Source organism: Sinohyriopsis cumingii, chromosome 3 (assembly GCF_028554795.1).
Source record: "Sinohyriopsis cumingii isolate HCF-2022 chromosome 3, ASM2855479v2, whole genome shotgun sequence".
NCBI classification, from domain to species: Eukaryota; Metazoa; Mollusca; class Bivalvia; order Unionida; family Unionidae; genus Sinohyriopsis; species Sinohyriopsis cumingii.
Window position 1 is genome coordinate 78,337,576 of NC_142963.1, and position 26,543 is coordinate 78,364,118.

Sequence of the window (26,543 nt, forward strand, 5' to 3'; positions counted from 1 at the left end):
GTAAATGAAATGCCTTGTTATAAAGGAAGTGATACCTGTTCTGTCACATAATTTTTTGGTCTTGTCTGGTACCCTGTTTTGTTCAAGTTTAATTGTTTCTGTTTGTGTGTGTGTGTGTGTTAATCCACACAATTTATTTTTAGTCTATCTGACCATGTTATAATCTGTATCTGTGGTCATCATTTAAAGATTGTCTTTTCATTTTGAGAGTTAAGCAGATCAGATGATTTTTATTGGGTAACGTGTTTATGAGAATATGCTTGTAAACTGTGTTGTACATTTTTCATATGGAGTGAAAATAAATGAGACACTATCAGGTGCAAAAGCCTTTACTTATAGGTGGTCAGAACAAATTTCTATGCAGAAGCATTTTATTGACTCTGATTTCTTGGCCATCTGCTCTTGGATTGCAAACTACACAGACTCAGATCTGTCCTAACCAAATGTGCTGGCATATCTGGCTCTTTGCAGTCTGTTATTAGTAAAGTGTGTAACAAACAACATAGACCCTGATCTGCTGACACATTATGCAATGGCAGATGGGTGTCCATGATATTTTGCAGCTGGACTTGTAGCCAAGTATGTACAGTAATAATATATTTTTTAAAAGTGATAATTAAGGTTAGTATTAAAAATGACTGCATGACAAAGGAAATGCTTTCTTCCAGCAAAGGTTGGCGTATATTGGTGCATACATACACAGGTATTAGTCTTGTGCATTAAAAAATGTAATTGCCGCTTCATGTTTCATGTGTGTCTCCATTGTTTTAATAAAAAGATAGATTTGTGCACAAAAGAGTGCATATTGAAAATTTAGAATTAGTTGCCTTCCAGAATTAGTAACAGTAATTGTAATGCTTTATATTATCAGCTGAAAATAAATTGTATTTATGTCTCTCTCTCCATATATATATATATATATATATATATATATATATATATATATATATATATATATATATATATATATATATATATATAAAGAGAGAGAGAGGTCATGCTATTGTCTTACATACACACACACCCCAATTTACAGGACTTGTGCTTTATTTTCTTCCATGGTTGTCATGGCTTCAGCCATCTGTGTATGAGATGTGTTCATGTCATGCAATCTCATCTCTGCACTAGTCAAATGACATTATCATTTAGCAGCAAAATTCTAGTTAAAACTTAGGATTTGAAGTTATGACATACTTTTTAACAATATAGGAAGAATCGAATAATCCATAGCACTAAAAGTGTGACTTGATTGAGGAAAATAACAAAATTAAACAAAAAGCTAGTATTCGGAAAGCAGATATTGATAGTAAACAGGTCATTATGTCATTTGCATTGCCAACCTATAATAAATTAATTATAATACCTGAACATTTCTTTAATAAAAAAATGAATTTGCTGTGCAAATTTTCAAGTGGAAAAATGGTCTATTTATATTTTCATCGCCATATCTTTTTTTGGGGTGTATATAATTTAAATTAATCTTATATTCAGTATTATTCAGGTTGATAATGGCAGTTTGGATTTGTTAAGATCCATTTTGGTGGTTTTATTTTACAATTTGTACAAGTTAGGGATACAGATTTTGTGAACGTGCCATAACCAGAGCACAGATTTGATCAGGTTCACTTCATGCAATGGGGACAGTCACGAGCATGACTTTAGAGAAGTAAATTTCATAATTTCCTGTCTTTACATATATGCTCTCTGTTGGATTTTGCTTTATATTGGATTATGGAAGTTGTTCTAAATTTCATGTTTTGTTACATAAATTACTGTACCTCTAGAGGTTTAGAGGAGTAATACGTTTTAAAAAATTGTGTTTGACTTATTGTAGAGTCTAGGAGTTCTTGGTAAAACAACATACATAGTTTAACTGCACATATGAATCTAAACCTAAGTAACACATTTTCTGCCCTGTACACAGAAGACTATTGCTAGGAAATGTATGCCAAGCCTAATTACTGTAGATACTACATGTACACAGGTGAGCCATTTTACCTGTGACCAGGTAGAAACAAGTCCTTTTTCCAATACACTGCCAGTAATCTTTCCACCTAAAACTGCCATTGCTGTAGATCAGATGTGTACTGGATAATATATATATTTTTGTTGTAGGACCTACATGTCAGCTGCTTGTGTTTTAAGTACTTTTTTTTATGACTGACTGACTATGTTCTTAATAATTACCTGGCTGTTAGCCTTGGGCTCAAGTGTAGTCACATGACATGTCATAGAGACTGTATGATCAATGGATCCTGATGATAAAATCACAGTGCCCAGCTTTTTTAATGGGAAAGTGGGTTTATCACTTTATGTATAAAAGGATGTACATGGAAGTTTTGCTACATAGGTCATTGATTAATTTTCTGCTGCAGTATGCTATAAAACACAAGCTGCACACCACATGAAGGGGCCTTTGAAAAAGTGTAATGCTCTTAAAGTAGTTTAAAAGGAAAGAAACATTCATGAACATAAATTCTTATTGTTTTTTTTTCAGTTGACATACATAGCAGTGTTGTTTTGCTGCAATGTAAAAACAGTTTTTTCCCCTCTCTCTCTGTCTGTGTGTATGTGTGTATATATATATATATATATATATATATATATATATATATATATATATATATATATATGACAAACATGATGATCATATGTAGTGCAAAAAGATAATCTTTAAAATTATCATGTATTAGTATGTTTTTGAGTATAGGACTTGTTTTCATTGAAGAAAAAAAAATATTGTGCAGTCTTCATATAGATGATCAAGGATGAAAACTTTACATTCATTTTCTTCAGTATTCACATTATGTTCTCATAATAATCATAACAGAATTAATCATAATAGAGGTTTTAAATGACGTGCATCATTCAGACTTATTAGTAGTTCTATTATAGTAGCATTATAATGTCATCAGTGAATTATTTTCTGGCCTATTTTTGGTAATACAGAATTATCAGTGGGGATTAAAATTGGTAACTATTGCATTTAATTCAGTTTGTTTTGGGCCAGTCTGATTTGTTTAAAACAACTAGTCTAAGCTATGGTTTAATTGTCCTTGTCCCATGTAGACATTATCAGTGTCTATATTTTTGAGCATTCCTCTGGCAGTCATCTCACCTGAATTATTTATTGTCTTACATGTTAATATTTGTATGCTTCATGACTTTAATATTAAAGATTAGTCATATCTTTGCTCATTAGATTGGCTCACGTTGGGAAAATGTTGTGGATCTTACCTGTTAATATTTGTATGCTTCATGACTTTAATATTAAAGATTAGTCATTTCTTTGCTCATTAGATTGGCTCACGTTGGGAAAATGTTGTGGATAAGTGTTGTAGAGGCCGATACCAGCCACTGCTTTTAATCTACACCAATCCAACAGCTACACCAATCAGCACGGAAACTGCACCACAGAAGAGAATTATGGCTCCAGGGTACTCTGTTCAAGGTCAGTTCATTTGTTATTTTATTAAGGTACACATTTCAACTGCAATAATATTTTAATAAAATTAAAGTCAGTAAAAAAATTTAATAGATGCTTGGCATTTTTTAAAATTTATGTTTGTGTGTGTGTGTGTGTGTGTGTGTGTGTGTGTGTGTGTGTAACACAGGAAACAAAGTAGTATTTATTAGAAACAAAGCATATACATAACCAGTTTTCTTAATGGAAGAATACAACATAACTGGATTTTTTAAAATTACAGACACCATGAATTGTTGATACTTTTAACATTCTGTTCTTTTTTCGATTGTCAAGGCACATTACATTGCAACGAACCACAAAAATTCTGTCATTTTTTTCATACGAAGTGCACAGGTAAACTCAGTAGTATGTGAACCTTTAAATGACTTCTGTGTCTTCTATGTAAATGAATACCTGGAATTTTTTACTTCTGTGTCTTCTATGTACGTGAATACCTGGAATCTTTTCATTTATAAGCCATGCCCAAAAGTGTTGGAAGTACATTGTGGTTTATTGCATGATAAATGAGTAATTACCTTACTTCGTTAGTATCTCTTTCCAAGTAAAACATGAAGCTTGTTCCTGTTTGCAAGACAATACTATACATTTCAAGGCATGCTTAATTTATACTGACCCTTGCTGGTGCTATGTAGTGGCAGTCCAGATGCAGGTATATACAGTTTTTGCTTTATAATGCTGTAAACATTGACTGATTGATGTTAGTAAAGTATGAGATGTTGATTGCATTTCATTTTGTATTTCTTCATAGGACTTAATGACCAGGAAACACAGAAGGAAGGATCTGTTAACTCTGTCCATCAAACATCTGGCCGAAGTCAAGACATTCCAAATTCCCGATCAGCTACACCACGTGTTGAGGCATACCAGCAACCCTCATCTTCTAGATCTCATATTGCAAACCAGGACAAGTCAAAACCAGAAGGAGAAACAGAACTTACAAGAAAATCAAGTTTTGATCATCGTCGACAGACAAGCTTTCTCTTTGCTGTTTCAGGCAAAGAGACTTTACAGCAGGGTTTTGGTCAGGGTTCCTCTCAATCAGACCTGTCAGCAGGTTATAGCAGTGGTAATCAGCAGATAAGTGGGCGGGAATTTTATGCAAGAAATAATGCTGTAAGGCCAGTCACAGAAGAAGAAGTTACTGGGCAAGATGTACCTGATGCATATAGCTATACATTATCTACAAATGATCAGTATCGCAGGCCTTCCCTAAATCAAGTAGATACCAGCAAAGTTCCACCTCTTGCACTGAACATCTCCCGTGCCACAGATGTTCAGAAAAAGGATAGCTTCAGGAGAGGCAGGGGGAAAATTCCAGCAGATGTTATAAGGTACCAAGTTGACCCATCAAGGTATTCTTCTACATCATCTTCAGAGTCAGAAGGATCACCAGTCTTTCCCAGTTCTACCCAAACTGATTCTGCCCCAGAGGGTCCAAAACAGCCAGTAGTCACACCTAATCATACAAGAACTCGCTCTCAAAGTGTTGAAGATTCGTTAGGAGGAAATTCTCAAGAAACTCCGAGCAATTCTCACAAAGTTGTGAAACCTAAACCAACAATCCCTCAAGGATACGAGAACATAAACAATAGTTCTCACACTCCAGTTCAGTCAGGACTTGCAACTCTTCCAAGAAAGAAGAAAACTGTGAATGGCAAGCAAACGTCAGAAATGATTCCTCAGTCACAGCACATACATGCACGCCAGAACTCCCAATCAGGAGAAATGAAGCAACCTCGGCAGTCATCCCTCAAAGATGGTATTCCAAATTTCAATGCTTCCTTTCATCAGGGTTTTTATCCTCCTGACCATCAGGCCAGCAGACTTAGCCAGGATGCACTGATGGCTCACAACTGCCAAACCTCTGAAATCCAGATGGCAGATCACTCCAGACAGAGCTCCAGTAGCAGTATCCAAAGCCAGAACACAGTTGTAGAGCTCCCACAAGGAGAGATAAGCAAGCCAGCATCCAGCCAGCATTCACGACAGTCATCTCTAGTTGGCCAGGAGCCCACAGCTGAGAAGACTAAAGAAAAGACAAAGAGTTCTGGTAAAAGTCGGAAAGAGGAAAAGCGATCAAAGTTGAAAAATAAAACAGCTTCCCAGAATCCAGGCAAATCTTCCAAAGGTTCAGAAAAGAAGGCAAATGATGTTGATGAAGGTTTTCATGATGAAAGATATTATATAGACAGAAGGATGGTTGAAAGTGTTTTGAGTTTTCAGAAATTGCAGAGACAGGGCTCAATTCAAAGCACAGTCAGTCAAACAAGTAATAGCAGTTTAGATTCTGATAATTTTACTATGAAAGGGAAGGGGCAGGTTGCATTGAAGGAAAATCTTTCTGGGGAAATTCCCTTTGATAACTTATCTATTGGATCTCACAAAGACTCGGGTTATGGTAGCAGTGATCGCAATAGTTCCAGCTCCACAGGCAGTGTAACATTAAATCCATATGAACAGTATTTCATGAGCAGGAGCATGATCCCTCCTAAGACATTCAGTGCCAGTGCCACAAATGAAAATGTGATGAAGGTTTTAGGACTTGGGAACGCACCAGTTGGGCCAGGGTATTTAAGGGAGCAGGACTTAAAATCCCTTTATCAGAACACAGAAATAGCCTGTCCACAAAATCAAAGTATTCTTCATTGTACTGAAGTATCTCAACCAAGTCCTCAATTGACCAAGTCCCAGTCTGCACTGCTGGATCTGTCCAACATGTCTCGGGATGCAAAGAACCTTCAGATTTATGAGATTCTCAAATCTCGATCAAAACCAGTTCAGCCTCCATTGGTTCCATCAGGGAATCAGGGACACCAGCAGCAGGCACAGTCTTTGGATGGAAAGCCCCCTACAGGGAGTGGTCATAGAAACACTAATGGTCGGCAGAGAGACATGTCCAAACAAAACAGAGATGGTTATGAGGACAGGAACTACATGAATATCACAACAACACAGGATGGTAATCAAGAAATCAAACCAGGAGAAAAAAGTAAGTTTATTTAGCTGAAGCCTTTCTTTTCTTTCACTGAGACTCTTACATGATGAACATTTCTTTTTGAATGATGCTTTAATGTAGCTCCCAAATAATGTAAGCCACAAACTTATTTCACGGTCATCTGTGAATGATAACTTGTCTAAAAAGTAAAACAACTATTTTTTCTCAGTCTGAACAGCTCTTTGTAAAAACAATGGACTTTTTGCCAGGTCATTCAAACTATTATATTTTTGTTTTGACTGTTTTGGAAATTTTTTGTTCCTTCGAGGTCAGTGACATTTGAATTCTTCAGCTTGTGCATTATTGACATAATTGTTACATTTTTTGATAATAGAGTCTTGAGATAATTTAGAAATGGTTTTAGGGAGTGGGTAAACATTCCATTTGTAGTCTTGATGTGTTTTAAGTATTACTGCATTTACTCACTTATAAGTCAAGTCAAATTGCAAAACATAGACCCTGATCTGCCATTATGGCCTATGTAGTTTGTTCTACTGATTGCTCCTAACAAACTGCTTGTACCTACATTGGCCAGCACATTATGTGATGATAAATCTGGGTCACTGCAGTTTGCAGCTGGATTTGATTTATAAGTGAGTTTATATGGTATGGGACCACTTTTAGTACAGGAACACCCAATTGAATTTGGGAACAAAGGATACATTTTTAAGGTTAGTTTACGACTCCAATACTCCTCTTCCTTCAAAACAAATATCTTCATGGATTGAATTTCTATTCAGATGTTGTTGAGGATGTCTTGTTCCCCTGTTTTGTTGAGCTAATCAGGTTTCTGTATCTTTGATTGTAATCTTCTTTTATCTTGTCATGTTTTGCAGTAAAAATAGGGTTCATTGTTTTAAATCAGTATGATTGTGAATCTCACGTTACCTGGACTATTTAGACTCATTTCAGCCAATTATCAAGATTAATATTAGAACAAGAAGTCTACCTTGTTGCTGGACGCAATTGTATTGAAAAGAGACAAATTAAAAAAATTCAGGGCTCACTGTCTGTGTTACTATAAAGATGGTTCATTTTATCTCTTTTATCTGCAAGCTCATTCCCCCACCTGACCACAGTGGGTAAGGGAAATAGAAACAAAACAGTTATAAAAGAATTCATGTGTTTGCTCCAGCAATTCAGGACCCTTGGATGGCAGTATGTAAAACACAGTTAAGAAGTTGTGGGTCATTGACATTGATTCAGTGGATCATCATTTTTGCGTGCAGCACAATAGAGTAACAAAAGGAAGGATGGGTCTTTGATTAGGAGATTGTGACTGTAAGGGATTGCCACATGAGACACCTGTTTCAGTTACATTGCTAATTTGTTAAGGCTTACATATAATGCCAGAAATTCAACAAATTCCTTTTCTGACCCTAGAAGGCTTTTAGTTTGTTTTATTTATGTTGGTCTTTTGTGAGTTCTTTTGTTTGAATGGTGCTGGATTGTGAAACTTTACCTATTCTTTATGTAGCAAATGTGAGAAAATTGCCCATGGAACATTGGTTTCATATTGTTTGGCAAGAAGTTATTATTACTATCTTTTAGTAACTACAGCTATCTACAAAACAGTCAGAGATAGTTTCTTTGCATGTTAAAGCCTTTTATCATTCATCATTTATCACTCATTAGTAAATCAGTTACCAGATAGCTTATTATCACTGATATTTTCTAGAATGGAATATATTATACCACAAAATTTGGTCATTTTTGTATATGGCAAGTAACACATTTTAATTTCCCTTGCTCTCTTTTAAGACTGAGAAAGTTTCATATTTTAAACAGTGTGAAGCAGATATATTTTTAAATCATAAAATTCTTAAATCCTTTTGTATTCTTCTTTTGGGCTAATAATCAGTTTAAATATAGTCTTAATCAGTCATTAAATCACAATTTTATAAACATGATATCACAAGTCATAATTTTCACTTCTGGGTGTGAATTTTATTTTTATTAATGTTCAGATAATTTTCAGATTAAATAAGTTACAGCTGTGGAACAAGGAACAAAAAATTTCCCTTTCAGTTTTCTTGCATAAAACACTTTTCTCAAAGGCATTGTGTTCATCAGAAAAGCATACTTACTACGACTTCAGATAAGCATACTTACTTTGACTTCAGATAAGCATACTTACTATGACATCAGATAAGCATACTTACTATGACATCAGATAAGCATACTTACTGTGACATCAGATAAGCATACTTACTATGACATCAGATAAGCATACTTACTATGACATCAGATAAGCATACTTACTATGACTTCAGATAAGCATACTTACTGTGACATCAGATAAGCATACTTACTGTGACATCAGATAAGCATACTTTCTATGACATCAGATAAGCATACTTACTGTGACTTCAGATAAGCATACTTACTGTGACATCAGATAAGCATACTTACTGTGACATCAGATAAGCATACTTACTATGACATCAGATAAGCATACTTACTACGACTTCAGATAAGCATACTTACTGTGACATCAGATAAGCATACTTACTGTGACTTCAGATAAGCATACTTACTGTGACATCAGATAAGCATACTTACTGTGACATCAGATAAGCATACTATGACATCAGATAAGCATACTTACTATGACATCAGATAAGTATACTTACTGTGACATCAGATAAGCATACTTACTACGACTTCAGATAAGCATACTTACTGTGACTTCAGATAAGCATACTTACTGTGACATCAGGTAAGCATACTTACTGTGACATCAGATAAGCATACTTACTGTGACTTCAGATAAGCATACTTACTGTGACTTCAGATAAGCATACTTACTGTGACATCAGATAAGCATACTGTGACTTCAGATAAGCATACTTACTACGACTTCAAATAAGCATACTTACTGTGACATCAGATAAGCATACTTACTATGACATCAGATAAGCATACTTGCTATGACGTCTGATAAGCATACTTACTACGACTTCAAATAAGCACACTTACTATGACTTACTGAAGAAAGGTGATTGCAGGACATTACTATTAGTTAAACATTACAGACCAGGAGATGGCTTGCATTTAGAGAAGAAAAAGACTATAAATGTTTGGTCAGGGTCACTGTAACTGGTAAAGGTCACTGTAACTGAAAGAAGATGCTGAAAAATGGTGTTGAGCCCACAACAACAACTAAACTTTGGGAATGGCTTACAATTATAGTATGGTTGTTGTTGTTGTTGTGGGGTTTAACGCCATTTTTCAGCACGATAGGCTATACATGGCGGCCAGTATTAATGGTGGAGGAAGAACCCGGAAAACCCCGGAAAGAACCACCAACCCACGAGAAGCTACTGGCAAGCTTTCTCAACAATTATAGTAGGGGAGAAGCCTACTAATTTTGGTCAAAAGTACCAAAATCGTGATTACTGTCTGAAAAATGAGAAATGGTTTTTGCACAAAAACTTCGGTTCATGACCATATACCTAAACAGAGTATGTGGATGCCTTACTCTTTGCATAAGAAAGAAGCCTTTTGATTTTTGGGTAAACAGTTCAGAGTTCAAGAGTCCTGACTGAAAGAAGAAAAGTGTTTTTGCTTAATGGTTTTAGTTTTAGATGACATTCCTTGACAGAAGTTTATGGAGGGCTTGAACTTAATTGGGTTTTTAAAAAAGAGTCCAGTTGATTTTGGGATCAAAAGGTCAGTATTGAAGATGAATAGGTTTTGCACAAAATTTTTTGTTTAAGATCAAGTTTGGAGAGCAGACTTTGTGGATGGTGATCATTTGGCTTTGGCTACTTTTTAGGGTAAGAAAGAACCTATAGATTTTGGGGCCTCAAGGTCAAAGTTATGAAAAGTCTATTAAGCAAATAATGGTTTCCACAAAGCAAGTTTATTTCAAGACCACATACCTTGACCAAAGGAAAAGATTGCGACCTATTGGTTCATTAAACACGGGGTGGGAATTTAATGTACTGTTCATAGCACTCTTTGTTTACTGTTGAAGTAAACATTTTTAATATGAATGAGTTGACCAATCAGTGACTTTCAATCATTTTAATAAAAAAAATGTATATATTTATTTTATAGTACTGCCAGTGTATCAGGATTTCGGGTCAAACTCCTATCTTGATGATGGTAACCCCACACCTCAAGGAATTGAGCAGCACAGTCCCACTGGGCCCAGCCTACTGCCTGGATACAATGGAGGTATAGTAAACGTCATCTGATAAGGCTCCTTTCAAAAGAAACCACATCCCTGCAAGAGAGTAGTTCATTTAGTACTGTTTTGTCCACATAACAAGAGACCACCCCTCAAATAAACCATGCATTTTTATGGTAGAAGAGATGGACATCATAAATGGGACTGTGTATTTGCTTGTGTGTGCATGTGTTTCTGAACATATTGTTATTAGATTACTTTATATGTACATAATATTCGAGGTCCTCAAGGTAGATTAGTTCTCATTTGTAACTAATTGCATTACCCTCAGAAAATAAAATCTTTATTATTATTCATTATGGTCATTGCACTAGGAATAAGTTTGTACTTGTTACAGTTAAACACATTTTTGGGGTTACTTCTCAATACATCTGTTTCTGTGACTTTCATTAGTGTATAACATACATTTTTGATTGGCTATTTTGTAAAGCAAATAGAAAGTCTAAATTATTTGGTATCATTGTAGAGCTACATTCGTCTACTTTTCTGTAATACTGCCCACTTTGGTGCATCCTAAATTATGATGACGATACAGAGCTTAGAAGTAGAGTACAGCCTCATAATGCATAAATGTGACATGCTGGGTTAACTAGCTGAAGCATTGGTACAGAAAATATGTCATGAACGATCAATTAAACTAATTGAATTTTCCTTTGGCAAACCTTTGTTAGCAAAAGGGACAGTTCGGCAATGTTATGGAAAAATTTAACATTTTATTTAAATTATCTTTGAACATATTGCTAAAAGGTGCAGTGGAGTTATTTTTATCACATACAGATGTGGATTGTATGCTTCATTGTGATTAGGTGTGTGAACAGTCATAACAGTGATACAGTGTTCAAATTTACAATAACTATTTCTTGCAGTGACTGACCAAGATTTTTTAGGGTTGTGTCGACAAGCAGAGGACCTGATGGATCAGTGTGTGCTGGCAGAGACTAGTCTGGAATTTCAGCAGGCTCTCAACTACTGTCAGAAAGCAATAGGTAATTTGCTTCTTTGATGATAAGCCTCTGCATGAAGATAAAAATGCTTAGTAAACAGAAGCAGAGATGCACCTAGGATTGTATCATAAGAGTTGATTTCCTCCCTTGTCTCAAAAATGTTGGGGGACTAGAACATAAATGAGGGAGAGGAGGAAACGGCCATCTCTCTTCCTGATCAACCCTGCAAAACCCCTTTTGAAATCAGAATCTTTAAAAGATGCTGCCTCTAGTTGTATAAGCATTGTTTATCAGTTTAATCTGTTTATTTGTGTGTGTGAATTTTATTCTGTACTGAGAACCCCTTTTCACAGTTCACAGGTATTGTCTTGAATAATTTTGCTCTAAAATAAGATTTGTCACTAATATATGCTCCGCCAAAGTTTAACTTTCTTGAATTAGCACACTACTGACTAAGATGCCAGATTTACTACTCCATAATGCTGTATTTGGATTTTAAGTCCATTAGTGCCATAGTTCAGATAGGTATTTTGATTAAATAAATGTCTTTACTTTTTAATTTCATTCTTAGGTTCTTAATTATTAGATTTATAGTAACCTTTATGCTAAGGCTAAATGGTTTTGTAGCACATGATCCAGTAGGGCTAAATTGTGACTAGAAAAGTAACAAATATGCACTCTCCTTTTAAATTATCTGTATTTTAATTTGGATTGTTTGTCAGCCTTTTCTACATTTCATTTTTAAATACTGCTGAAATGAGGGTTTGACCAGAATGCAATCTATTTTTGTCCATCCAGCATGCACAGTGGATTCATATTTAATGGCATTTTTTAGTTCAAAATCACTTACCGTTTTTTCCATTAACACTTTCCCAGCTCCTATAATCTGACATACTTCCTAACTTTGAAAATAAATTTCCTTCATTAATGATGTTCAGCATGTATTTGCTGAACTAAATTGTCATCTAAAGATGAACAATGCTGTAAATTGGCCATATTAGTTATTCAAGGTTGAAACTTCGACACAATCTTGTTACAGGGCCCAATGTGCCAATAAAATTTAGTTGAATAAACCATTCATGTCAAGCCAAAGAAACCATATGTGTAAACAGTTAATAATGAGATTCTATGCGAATTACTGATTCTTCATGTTACTTTGAATTCCAGATTGCCTGAAGCAAGCAATGAAGCTTCCCAACATTTCGCAACAGTCCTATGTTTTTGCTCAGATGAAGCACAATTCCTGTGTGCTGAAATCCCGCAGTCTCCAGAAGAAGTCCTTGATGAGGCAGGAGTCCAACACTTCTACCAATAGTAGTGACAGTGAAAGGTAGGATTATTAAAATTAAACTTTAGGTCCACAAGTCTCCAGACATTGATAATGTAATGTGAAAATAAGAAAACTCGTCTATGAAAGTTATAAAACTGTTAAAGATCAGAGAGTAGAGGTCCTTGAAGCATTATTAGAATTATTGGCTTATCTAAAACAATAGCATATGTACTCCAGAGATCTTTGATAATCAAGTTTGCATTAATTAGTTCATATCGAAGGACATTTCCAAGGTAATACTCTTATCATTGTCTCATTCGTAAACAATTTTTTTCATTCGGGAGTAAACAGTGATCTGTACAAGCTAACAGATAAAACTTTTGGATATATGAAAGATAATATCTTCTTTGGTGTGTGTTTTGTATATTTTTCATGTCTTTTTTTATTTGTAGGCCCATGGGAGGAAGAAGTCCAGTTCCTACTGCTACAGAGCCAGACTCCCCACCCCATGATTCCTACCAGAAATGTTTGAGAGCCAGTGCCTTCCAGTACCTACAACCTCAGGCTACCACTCTTCTCAACAGACCTCCATCAAGGTCTAGTTCTCAAAATTCAATTGACAGCTTGAAGGATGGACGCAGTTCCAGTGGCAGCTCCACTGGGCGAAGTAGTACACCAGTGGGTGGGGAGCGGATCATGCAACAGCCAGCACTGCTAGATAAGAAGTTGACTCCAGGTGTAGAGAATAATAGGTTTTCCGAACTGCAGGATAGGGTGAATTGCATTCAGGCCAATGGTCCCACTGGATCGATTCAGAATTCAGTTGATACTTTTAGATCTCTTCCGCACAGGCATCTTAGGGGGCCTGTTGAATTTAATTCACAAACAAGTTGTGGTGCCGCAAAAGATGCTGACTTGTATCAAAATGTCTGCAATAAACAGAGGACCAGTTCAAATCCAGATGTGCAATCAAATCATGTGAAAACACCATCAGTTACATCAGGATCCAGTACACCGATACCCATGGATATTCAAGACTATTATGTGAATAGTTCTGTTGTGTCAGAACAGTTTCAGATAACTAGTGTAAATAATCAAAATAATATGACAGGCAAAGCCGAGGTTCGACAGTTAGTCGCAAAACAAACTATGAACACATATCCAATGCAACAAGATTTAGTCCGTGGTGTTGTTGCCCAGTCTTGCAGTGTGACTCAAGCAGCTGGTTCAGGATCAACACCACAGCAAGGAGCAGAGAGAAGAGCTCCAAACTCAACAAGGCTTCAAGTGACAGAGGTTGGTAGCAAAAATATAAAGTCTGTACCATTTCCACCAGCCAAACCAGACTGGCTGAAACCAGGGGACAAAGCAACTTCAGGACATGGGAACCATACAATGGGCCAGCTTATTGTACGAAAGCTGCCAACCACAACATTCACTGCATTGCAGACAGCACACTCAGCAAATGTACAGACCAGTGTGCAGGCCGGTCAGTGCATGCCAGTACCCACACATTCTGCAAATACTCTGCAAAGCACAAGCCATGCTTTTGCTGGCTCACAGAGATCACACTTGGCACGGAGTGCTTCTTTCTCAGCTTTAGATTGCCATCAGAATGTACCCAGCATTACTGCTGCTTCAGTATATAATAGTAAACCAGGTACTAACCACTTGCCTTTTATCTTCCTGCTCCAGTTGCTACCACAAACAGCTTGCTAGTTTCTAATATTTGCATTTTTTTCTTTAGACATCTGAACAACCTATTAACATTTTCACTAATATAAAAGGGAAATTTCTAAAGAACCATTAACCTAACTTAATTTTAATTGAAAAAAATAAATCTGAGATATGACATCTTAATTTTTGACACCATGCATTGTTTCTGTGTAGCTCCAACCCGTCAAGGCTAATCACAGGTTAAAACCTTTAACCCTATCACCTGCTTGCTTTTATAGAGCTTTACCTTAAATATTGTCAATTTATCCACATGGTAATATTAAAGAAAATTTTGGCACACAATAATAATAATGATCCATTTGAATAATAATAATAATAATAATAATAATAATAATAATGTTCCACATGGTAACAATAAAGAAAAATTTGACTAATAATAATGATAATAATAAAAATAATAATAATAATAATAAAGACTTTGTTTATTTAATGTAACCAATTTACTTACAAAACAGAACTAATCTACCATGAGGCTATCAAAGATATAAGTATTCATGTTACTTTCTAAAAAATTAATAGAGTTATTGACTAATGGTTGTAAACCAAGAGCTTGTTAAGCATATTTTTTTATAGCCCTGCTGGAAGTGTGCTCAGTATTAAAGGAGTATTTTCATTCACTTACAAAAAAGCTTTTGACCTAATTTCTATCTAAGCTTGAGCAGATCTATACTTGCACTTAATAAGGTGGATTTGAGAGTGCTAGCTGTTTTGTAAATTGCTCCAGTTCAATACAAATGCTGACTTATTTAATAATCTTACAGGTGTTTTCAATCATGACTTTAGAGAGCAGCAAGAACATTATTAGGCCAAATTCTATTGAACTGTCAAACTATTGTTACTCTACCAAACATCAGTACTCTCAATTGAATGTCTTTATTTGTTTGTGTAAATAGCATACCTATAATTTGTATCTGAGATAAAGAGACTATATGCCTGATGTAGTCGATTGAAAATATATACTCTATGTGGCTATTTGAGGAAAGATGATAATAGAACACACTTTGTTGAATCCTGATCATAGAAGTGGTACAGTTAGTTTAAAGTTAAATACATCAAGGCTATATGTAATAGACATATTGTATTTAAAGAAAGATAAACATGTTCTGCCACATTGTTACTGTTATAATTTTATGGAGAATGCCTGTTTTGTGATTTGATCATTTTAAAATGTTACATGTGTAATTAATTCACATATGTCAGGGTAGCCTGACATCAAGGTTTCTCACCAATATTTAAACTAAATGCACATTTTAAGAGTATTACATCATAAAAAGGCAAAAACTATTTAGCTAACAATTTAGAAAGTAATAAATTAACCTTGTGCTAAATCGTATATCATCAAAGATATCAAATTGAATTTTGTAGACATTAGTCTACAGCAGCAACCACTGTTTAATATTTTGCTTAATTCTAACTCCTTAGGCTGTAAGGGCATATTAATGATGAAGCTAATAGCTTTTATGTGTAAAGAAGATTAAAACTATACGTTTTATCCTTGATGTATTAAAAAGCAGTGCACATTTCAAAAGCATCTTAAAAAAATTCAGTTTCATCCTTACTTTGTGAATTTAATAACTTGTTGTTTTATCAATCATTCAGAGACATAAGAATCCTTTATTTGATCAAACTGAAATTTGTTTGCTTCTTTTATTTTTTAACAAGGTATCTCAAGTTAAAGTTGCTTTAAGAAAATAAACTAATTATGAACAAGGAATAAATAAATATACTTGCTAAGCACAAATATATTCATCTTGAGTCTCTACCATTTCATCATTCTCAACTTAATATTCTTTGCCAAGATATATGGTTTTATCTACAAAGACTTCTTTACTGTCCACTGATACCATTTATCTATGATCTTGCTCCCTAGATACTAGCAGTAATTCCAGTATGACTGAAGTCAGTAGTGATGCCATGCATCAGTATTCAACAGGACCAGTAAGTATATCAGAATTGTGATGTGTGGGTATTGGCAATTGTGAAGTGTTGTGGTGGCACAAAGTTTTTGCAAAAACAATTACATCTTCTCCTCTTGCATTCTTTATTACAATTGAAAGTATATATTTCTGTATGTCTGTGTTTTGCTTTTGCTTTCATTTCTGAGTTTGAAAGAGCTTTTTATTTTGCAAAATTATTATTATTAATGTTATCAGAAGCTAAAATTCCATATACTCCCATTGCTTACTGTTGCTTTGCCTTTGGAATCCTCTAAATGGTGATAGTTACTTGTTGAAGCATTTTAAAGATCTTTGTTAGTAGATGTAAGACATGCACTGACCATGTATAAAAAAATATTTGGGTGCATTTCATGAGGTTAATTCTCATTATAATAAGCACATATAGACACTGCCAAAACAATTGTTCCAGTCATGTGTATATACTTGGGAGAAGAGTCAGCCCCCTTTCACTGTGTTGTGAGCTCTGTTTGGAGGTGGATTGTCTTTTCCAACATTTTGCACAGAATGAAACACAAGATCTGTTTTGTTGTGGTGGTGGTGGTGTTTAACGCCATTTTTCAGCACACGATAGGCTATACATGGCAGCCAGTATTAATGGTGGAGGAAGAACCTGGGAAAACCCTGGAAAGAACCACCGACCCATGAGAAGCTTTTTGCAAGCTTTCTCACATACCCACATTGGCCGAATCTGAGACTCGAACCCACGCAGACAGAGGTGAGATGGCAGTGATCTGTAATGGAGAGCACTTTAGACAACTTGGCCACTTGGGGGCCCTATCTGTTTTTAATGTTGATTTACCCATCAAAGTTAATGTTTAAAATCAATCAAATAAGAACTGGATGAAGTTTTAAAAAAATTATATAATGTTCTTAATGAGTTTTAAAGCTACTTCTCTCTTGCATGGCATCACAGGATCAAAACAAACATGCTCATAATAGACATTTTGAGAATTTTGATCAACAGATTATGTAAACTTAATAAGGCATTTGAAGGTACTATGTGGAATACGGTATTGTTAGCTCTAATGGTCATATCCAGAAGAGCTTAACCCTTTACCTCATACAACCGTCTTTGGACGCCTCTACAAAAGTCGCATCGAAGCGACTTTTGACACTTCTACAAAAGTCCCATAGAAGCGCCTTTTGACGTCTGCTGTAAACGTCAGCCATTTTAAGCCGGTTTTCGTAGCGCCACCTTCGGGGAAAACCCCTTATTAGATACTACATTCATTTCTGTGAATGATAATTACGTCAGATCACGTGGTCACTGTTTATGTACTGGTCGATATCTGCTATTTAAAGTAACTGGGTCATAATCTCCACTCTCCAAAATGGCAGTCACGGATTTCATTCAGTACTTACGAAGTTTTCATGATTAGAATCACAACTATGAAAGATTCAATAACCTAGGTAAAGGCTCTGATATTGATATAGGCTGCAATTAGTTTTTATAAATTATCAAATTTAGATGACTTAGTGATGTAGACACAGATGAAAAACTTGTAAATTTCGAGTATGAGAAATGGCAGCTCTACGGTTGGTCACACGGCCTCACTGACATGATGGTGAACGAATTCTCTCCAGATTTTAAAGCACATAACAAAGTCTTCCGTGATAAATAATTACACAGCTATAACAATCGGACTTTACTCTTAAACTGTTCCACATGTAATAGATGTGTACCAAAAATGTAAAATGGTTAAAATTGCTGTTAAACGTAACATAGACTACATTGCTTAATAGTTCACAGGCAAGCTATGCGTATGCGGTCGACTAGGTAACCTGTGTTCTATGTATAGCGAGCTGCACTTTGTCACTATGCTCTATGAGGTAAAGGGTTAAGGAATGGTCTGTTGTCCATAATTTGCTATCACTGCTACTACTTAACTACATGTACTTGGAGGGTTGCCATGAAACTTGACACACTCATGCCATGGTCTAGTTGGTCCTAGATGAAAATGGTACTGCTTGAACATCCAATATGGCCACTTCATTGACCATCTTGAAAATCTTGCTATTGCTACGCATCTTGAATGGATGGTTATCTCAACATGGGGTTTTCAGTATCAGACTTTTTATGATGTCTAGTTGGCCCTAAATGCAAATTGTGCCAGTTTAGATGTCCAATATATCTGTAATGGCATCCATCTTGAAAATCTTGTCACTGTTCTTCCTACGTGGGTAGTATTGTCAGCATGGGGTTTTCATTAAAAGACTTCTTAGAATGTCTGGTTGGTCCAAAATCAAAATGGTGCCAATATGACCACCACAGCATCCATCTTCAAAATCATGTTACCACTACTCCTCCTGAACAGAAAGTCATATTGACATTGGGTTTTCACCAAAAGACTTCTTATGGATGTCAGGTTGGTCCTAAATGAAAATTCTGTTGATCTGACAGCCAGTCACCAGCTGGAAAATCTTATCAACACTTTTCCAAAATAAATGACCATATCATTATGGGGCTTTTTGGAACATTTTGTTGATCCTAAATTAAAATGGGTGATAGTCTGATGTCCAATATGTGACATCTTGAAAATCAGCTTTTGCTACTCTGAACAGGAAAGTCGTTTTAATACTCTGCAGCTGAAATGAAGAAATGGTCTTATCTTGATTTCTGGAAAATCTTTTTGCAAAGTAGAATGTCAGTCCCTAAAAGGGACTCTTGTTAGATCCGATTGTGATGCATGCAGTAAATTAGTTCTTTTTATTTGGTCTGCTGTACAGTGGCAATAGGCTTTTATTTGTTTTTTTTTGTTTTTTTGTCAATATGGAGATATTTTTAAAAAGAAAAAGTGGCAGACAAACACAAGGCAAAGATTTAAATGATAACTGAAAACCCAGAGGAAATAAATATTAGGTTTTCCATAAGGACTGTTAATTTATTTTTGTATTGTTGCAATAATCTGCTTGAATATATGAACTAGGAAGTACTGTTGCAGTGAAATTTAGAAAACGTGTTAGCATGTAAAAAATTGCATGCTGCACCATGACTATAACAAAAGGTGGACTATATTTAACTGATAAAATTTGTTAAGTGATACACTGGTGATAGATTTTTTACTTGGATACCAATCAATTAAAAAAATCTACTCGGATACCAATCAATTAAAAAAAATCTAGCTTGCAGTTTTAGAATGAGGTATAATGTCTACAAGCCTTTATTTGATGTCAATGGGCAGGAAGTTTTACACAATAGTTACATCATCAAAAATTCAGTCTGTATTCAGAGTATATCCAGAATTTATAATTCTTTAGAAAATAGTAGGTGTTACTGCACCAGCATTTTTTCCCCGTGCTTTTAAAAATTATCCTGAATCAATGCCCATTGGTCTGCATGCATGTGCCTGTTTTGTTTACTCAATTAATATTTTTGCTATTTTAATTTCATTACTTGTTTTAACACATGAATTAAACTAAAATGAGATTGTCTAGCATCTTAGAATTAAACAGTTTGTTGTTATTTTTTTTACAAAAGGGTGAATATGACTTTATTAGTATGAAATGACCATGCATTCAGTTTGAGACAATATATGCACTATGAATTCACCTTAATTTATAGGGTACCAATTTTATAAATGTCATGGTTACTGCAAACCAGTTTCATAGAACCAAGAAACATCAAAAGACTGCTTGTTTTATCTCAATCTGCCACATGTAGCTACAAAATAAACAAGAAGGCCAGAGCCTGCATGTCAAGGCTTGATGAAAGCATTGCCATAAAACATGTGACCTTAGCCCATGTCTAATAAGCATAGAATGAATGAATTATAAGACAGGAAAAAAATGAGAAGAAAAAAAATGAAGAAAAAAAAGAACCAAAACCTAATGACAATTTTCGTTGACTGACCTAGATCATATGACTGAGCATGTATTGGAATAAATTGTCATAGCGTCATACAGATGCAACTCAAGTATAAATACAATCAAGTAGTTTAGGAAATATTGGCAATGAAAAACAGACACCTGAATTCACAGTGTTATGTATTGAAATTGTTAAAGTACAAATTGTGTTAAACTTTAGTTACGTGCACAAATGGAGTGCAATGACAAAAGTTTGCTGTCATATGTAGATAATTACAGTTACAGAAGGTTGTAAATAAAGTCTGCTCTATGCAGACAATTAGTCACAATCAAGTCTATTGACTGGTACACATGACAATAAATCAAGAATTAGATTTGCAGTTTATTAGGTACAGAAATGTCCACAGGTGGGCCTGCATGTTTTGACTGCCATATAAACCTACATAAATGTCAGCTGTGACTGGTAACAAAAACATGCCAGTTTGCACTGCATTATCCTCCCAACTAAGATCAGAAGTGCCATCTAATTGCTATTCATACTACAGTGGTTCCAACAAAAAGGAGGGAGATTTCAGCGCACTTTTCAAGGGCTTCCAATAGTTCTTTCAGAGTCATCTTTCTATCTTTCTTAAAGAAAACAATTTTATTCATGTTTTTTTTTGTTTGTCACTGGATACACAGGTTAAAAATATACAAGGAAAAAAACGAGCAACTAATACTAGTCTAATTTTGATTAGTCATCCATTTGCAAATGTTCCTGCACCATTATACAGGAAAGGGATGACTGTTAACTATTGATGAAATGTATCATTTGATCCAGTAATTTAATTTTAAATTTAAAGAAGTGATATAGTCAAATCTGCTGTTATGGACACCTTTATTTTAGCACCATTTCTCTGTAAATGTGATGTATTAAATGGTCATCTGCTTAATGTGGTTGATGGATTGGTGTTTCCTAACCAGTGGTTCTTACTACTTAAAGCATTCACCTTAGCAAATTAACCATGTAGATGATGCATTCACTTTTGAAAGAAAGGCATTATGTCATGTGCATTGATTAGTATCAGGTTTTGTTTATGTTCATTTTACTTGAGTCAGTCATTCAGTGTAACTTGGAAATGACTGATCTCTCCAATGTCATTTTTAGATTTTAAAGCTGAAATATTACTTAGAAGTTAGTATTTGGAAGTAAATAATCTTTCTTACATAATTCTTGTAGCCCCCCCCCCAATTATTTTTGGGGATTGTGATGTGTGTGGATATCTATACTAAAAATATTCATCAAAATAAAATTAAGAGAATTTATTCACCTTGAATTTGCTTCAGTTAACAAAGTTTTATCTGTTCAAGTTTCTATCAGTGTTTACAGCATAATTAATAGTTTGGGGATCAAAGTAATGATAAGCTTTTCATACATATTTCTTATATGGAAAAAATAATATTCAGCTTTGAGACACTGCTTATCTCATTTCTGTTGGATAGGTGTATTATTTAAGAAAAAAACAAACAAAACCCCCCAAAACCCCAGCTACATTCCATATTTTCATGAAATAGTAATCCATGTTGGAGATGAAAATGTAAACAGACATTTAATCATTAGGTTACCCTTTTTTTCTTTAATCAATTATAGAAAACAGACCAACACTACAATTTGGTATATAACATACATGCATTCTTTAGGTTCAGAATTTTTAAGGAATGACATACCAAATTTTGCTAGAACACAGGACAGAGGATAAAAACTAATGCACATTTCATAGAAGATCTCAATGGGAATACTGTTTCAATTTAAGGTGTCACCAGTCTTTGAACAAAGGTGAACTTTTGGTTATGGTCTAGGTCTGTTACTTCTGAGACAGCTTATTTCAGCTGTTATATACCATTTATATAAGCAAAAATATTTTGATGTTTGGTATTCCTTCATGGAGGCAAGTTAAGGTTTTCCAACAAATTGGAAAGAAAGAAACCATCATTCTTACCTTTAAGTAATTTTCAAGGTAACTCCTAAAATTGAACAATTTGTAACGGTTGTATGAACCATGTGACTTGCAAGGGAGGATTCTGCCACCTTTGCTCGGGTTTTGGTATTAAATGTTTTCTCCGTCATCCCACCCTTAATTAGCACAGTTTGTTATTGCTACTCCTCCTAAACTACTTGGATGATAATTGATTGCCATGAAACTTGACACACACATTCATCCCATGGTCTAGTTGGTCCTAAATCAAAATGGTGATGATTTTATGTCCAATATGGCCACTATAGCAGCCATTTTGAAAATCTTATTGATAGTCCTCCTGATTAATGGTCAGTATCAACATGGGGTTTTCACTAAAAGACTTCCCATGTTGTCTAGCTGATCTCAAATGAAAATGGTGCCTATCTGATCTCCAATATGGCTACTACATCACCCGTCTGTAAGTCCAAGCTTGTTATTGCTGCTCCACTACTTGGTGGACTGCTTTGAAATATCGCAAACAATTTCATCCCATGATCTGGTTGGTCCAAAAGAAACTGGTAGTGCTTGGAAAAAATGATCTTCTCTTGAATTTATGGAAATTCTTTTTGCCAAGTATCATTACTTGACAAATTTTGAACAGATTGATGCAGTCATAACAGGTTTTGAATCATTTAATAAAGTGTATTAATTTATAGTTGATTAGAAGGGGGCTTTACATTTTTCTCCCTTTGTTATAATTGTTTCATATTGGATGGCAATCAAATTTAGATAAAGCACATATAAAAATCACTAAAATATTTGATTAAAATATTACCTTGTTTCATTGCAGAATCATCCCAGCATATCTAGTACACAACAGTTGGGTTGCAATCCTTCCAGTACTGCACAGCTACAAGGAGCAGGTTCTAGTAGTGCTGATAACAGTGATGTCTCAGCTTTGGAAACCAGGATTAGTGTTCGTGATTTGGCATGTAGATTTGAAAGCTCTACAAATGTAAACTTGCCTGAAAATGGTGGCAGGCAGACAAATAATTGTAACATACCGCTGGTAGAGGCTTGTGAAAATGTTCCAGGGCAGGAACAAATATCAAAGGTCAGTTTAACTGCCTACAGACAGCGAAGTAAATCTGAATCAGAAAATGTTCCAGCAAAACCAAAACCTAAATCTGTTCTGGCCAAAAGGAACAAAAAGTGTGCAAATCGCCCTCGGAAGTCAGTGACATTTAGTGATGATATTGCAATGATCGCTGCAGCAGATTCTTGGGAATCAGCTATTGCTGCTCAGATGACGTCTGGTTATGTTAGTGATGAGGAGGGTGAAGAAGTACATAGACTGTCATCATTAAAGGGAGCTCACCATGATAATGAGCTTGATGATGATGATAGCTCCGAGTCACCTGTTGAGGTTATAGGAGATGCAGCTTGTTCCTTATGTCATAAGAAAGGGGTGGAATTAGGACAAAGTTATTGTGCCAAGTGTACATTATATATGAGCAGATTCATGCCATCAAGGTAGCTTTAGTGGTTTTTTGAAAACTTGGAATCTTCCATGTGACTGACAATGATACTGCCATAGAATAGATTTATTCAAAATAATACTGTCAGTGCGGTTTTTTGCATTGGCTTTTAGTGAAATGTGTTCATGTACTGTTAGGTATTTCCAGCTGTATATAGTTTATTTTGGTGAATGTGTGAATTTTATACATGACCTTTTATTGTCTTTAAAAAAAACTTTTAGTTTCCTAGTGCCTAGTCATAGTGCAGCTAAATTTTGTGTTTTTTGTGTACTATATTTCTAATATGTCTGAACTTTTTTTGGAGCCAAGAATTTAACAATGTGAAGAAAATATGCAACATCCCATATTCATTTTATCAGGTGAAAAATTATCTGCAACTATATATATATATATATATATGTTAATGCTCTATATGGCAGCTTTTTATCTGAAAGGAAATGAACAATTCATTTGTGTTAAGGAACTGTGATACTTGTAAATACTGAATGCATTTACGTGTCGTTAGGTTAAATATAAATGTTTCAAGATCTTTTGTTGTTTTGAAGCCATCTATACTGATGTTAAAAGTCTGTTAACTCGCGTCCTTTATAAGTGTTGTGTACTATTGTTGTCTAGAGCTAAGCTCTAATCTTAAAACACCAGATACCAATGTATCATATGAAATCATAATTAAAATGCAAAACTTTTATTGCCTTTGTTGTTTATTATTTTCCTACATAAATTTATTGAGGCATTTTGGGATCGTATCATTGCTTACAATTTACTTGTCACACATGTGCTATATAATAATAAATGGGAGGACACCTCTCCATTCTCGTGCTACCTATATAAGAATTAACGCCAGTATTTCAAGCTAGATTTTGCATAATGTAATATATTTGGCACCAATGCTTAGCTCAGCCATTTGACTCTGTATGTTGAGGAATGCCAGACCATTTTCCCTAGCTACTGCTTGACATTGCTACAATCGTGCTCGCTTAATATGCGAGTGAAACTCGCTGAATCAAATACTGCCCTCTCATTGGCCAAAGGAAAATGACATACTGCACCTATTTATAGTTTATTTTTGTATTATTATTTAGTACATATATGACTGATCATTAAATTGGAAATTATGGTATGAAACCCTGTGTTCATCATTAGACCTCTAATTTCCTTATATTCTTTTTATGGTATGCATACAAGACAGTTCCAAGAAAACGTGGATTTCTTGAATGTGAAATCATGCATCACATATTCATTCTGTTTGATACCATATGTAACAAACTAGTCTAAATAGAAGTAAATAGTGCCAGATATTGTAATAAACGGTCTTTATCAATGTGACTGGTTGGTGTTGTATGACTGAAAAGATGTTATAGGAGTGGGATTTTATTTTACCTTAAAAACATGTTCCATCTGGAAAAGTACAAATCAATAGCACTTAAAAAATTGTGAAATAAGAATTCAACAGTGAAGTAATATAGTAGTCATCATTTGTGGTCTTTACAATTATTTGTGAAAGTTACTGTAGACATGTCGACTAGTTAAAGTGTTATGCATAAATAATTTACAATTTTTTGTGTGTCTGTACTCTTGTACTAATTAGTAATCCACATTGATTTAGCTGATGTGACAAAAATTTTAACTGCAGATCCAGGTAAGTAGTAAAAATAAATGTACATTTTTCATCGTTTTATTTAATAATGGTATGCACTATTGTTCTTTTTTGCCACATATTAGTAATAATCATGCTTATACTTCTCTCAGGAGTTGGCATGTGTAAACCTAACAAAGCAGTTCAGGTTCACATTTAATACAATTTTCCCTTGATCAGATAACCGATCGTTAGAATCGATGGGAACCTGGTATAAGTTTCCTAAAATTTTGACATCTCTACTTATGAAATAGTCTGTTGTCTGTTAGCACAAGTTTGTTGTCAGAACTCCTTCTGAACTACTTTGAGACTAGCCAAGAAACTTTACATGCACATTCCTCCCATGGTCAAGTTGGTCCTAAAATGGTGCTTTTCAGACATCCAGTATGGATACCATGGCAGCCATCTTGAAAATCTTGTTATCACTGCTACTCCTGAAGGCCATATCAGCATAGGGATTTCACTAAAAGACTTCTCATAATATCTAGTTTGTCCTAAGGAAAATCATGTCTATCCAACATTGAATATGACCACCATGGCAGCCTTCTTAAAAATCTTGTTATTGCTACTCCACCTGCAAGGTTATTATCAACATCGGGTTTGTACTAAAGACTTTAGATAATGTTAAGTTGGTCTTAAATGAAAATATGGCCACCATTGTGGAAATCTTGTCACTTCTTTCCATGGGTGGTCATATCAACATGGGATTTTCACTAAAAGACGTATCTGATTGGTCCTAATAAAAATGGTGCCATTCTGACATTCAATATGGCATCATTCTTATGAATATTATCACAGCTCTTTTTGAGCAGTCATCCTGAAATGGGGTTTTCACAAGAATTCTTATCATGCTCAGTTGAAAATGATGCTGATGTGATACCCAATATGGCTACTGCAGTCCAGCACCAGCATGTGAAATTGCTGCCAACCTGCCTGTCCAGTGCCAGCTAATTTCACAGAAAAATTAAGTAGCCAGTATCTGACCAGTTGAATATTTAAGTATACTGAGTAAATTTAATCTACAATTGTATTTTGAAAGATA

The 26,543-nt window shown here is 34.9% G+C and overlaps 1 protein-coding gene across 5 annotated transcripts in view; it reads left to right on the forward strand.

Moving 5' to 3' along the window:
• Positions 1-24,551, forward strand: part of LOC149803158 (uncharacterized) — an 82,488-nt gene extending 57,937 nt beyond the window's left edge. The window contains exons 11-18 of one of the 5 annotated variants that reach the window (XM_089952776.1): positions 3,301-3,451; positions 4,236-6,476; positions 10,545-10,664; positions 11,544-11,663; positions 12,789-12,951; positions 13,344-14,551; positions 16,499-16,566; positions 23,178-24,551. In XM_089952776.1, coding sequence (XP_089808902.1) covers positions 3,301-3,451; positions 4,236-6,476; positions 10,545-10,664; positions 11,544-11,663; positions 12,789-12,951; positions 13,344-14,551; positions 16,499-16,566; positions 23,178-23,864 — 4,758 coding nt within the window. In that variant the 3' untranslated portion in view covers positions 23,865-24,551. The remainder of the gene's footprint in view (positions 1-3,300; positions 3,452-4,235; positions 6,477-10,544; positions 10,665-11,543; positions 11,664-12,788; positions 12,952-13,343; positions 14,552-16,498; positions 16,567-23,177) is intronic. The other 4 variants (XM_089952777.1, XM_089952780.1, XM_089952781.1 and 1 more) reach the window with 4 other exon arrangements.
• Positions 24,552-26,543: the final 1,992 nt, after the last annotated feature.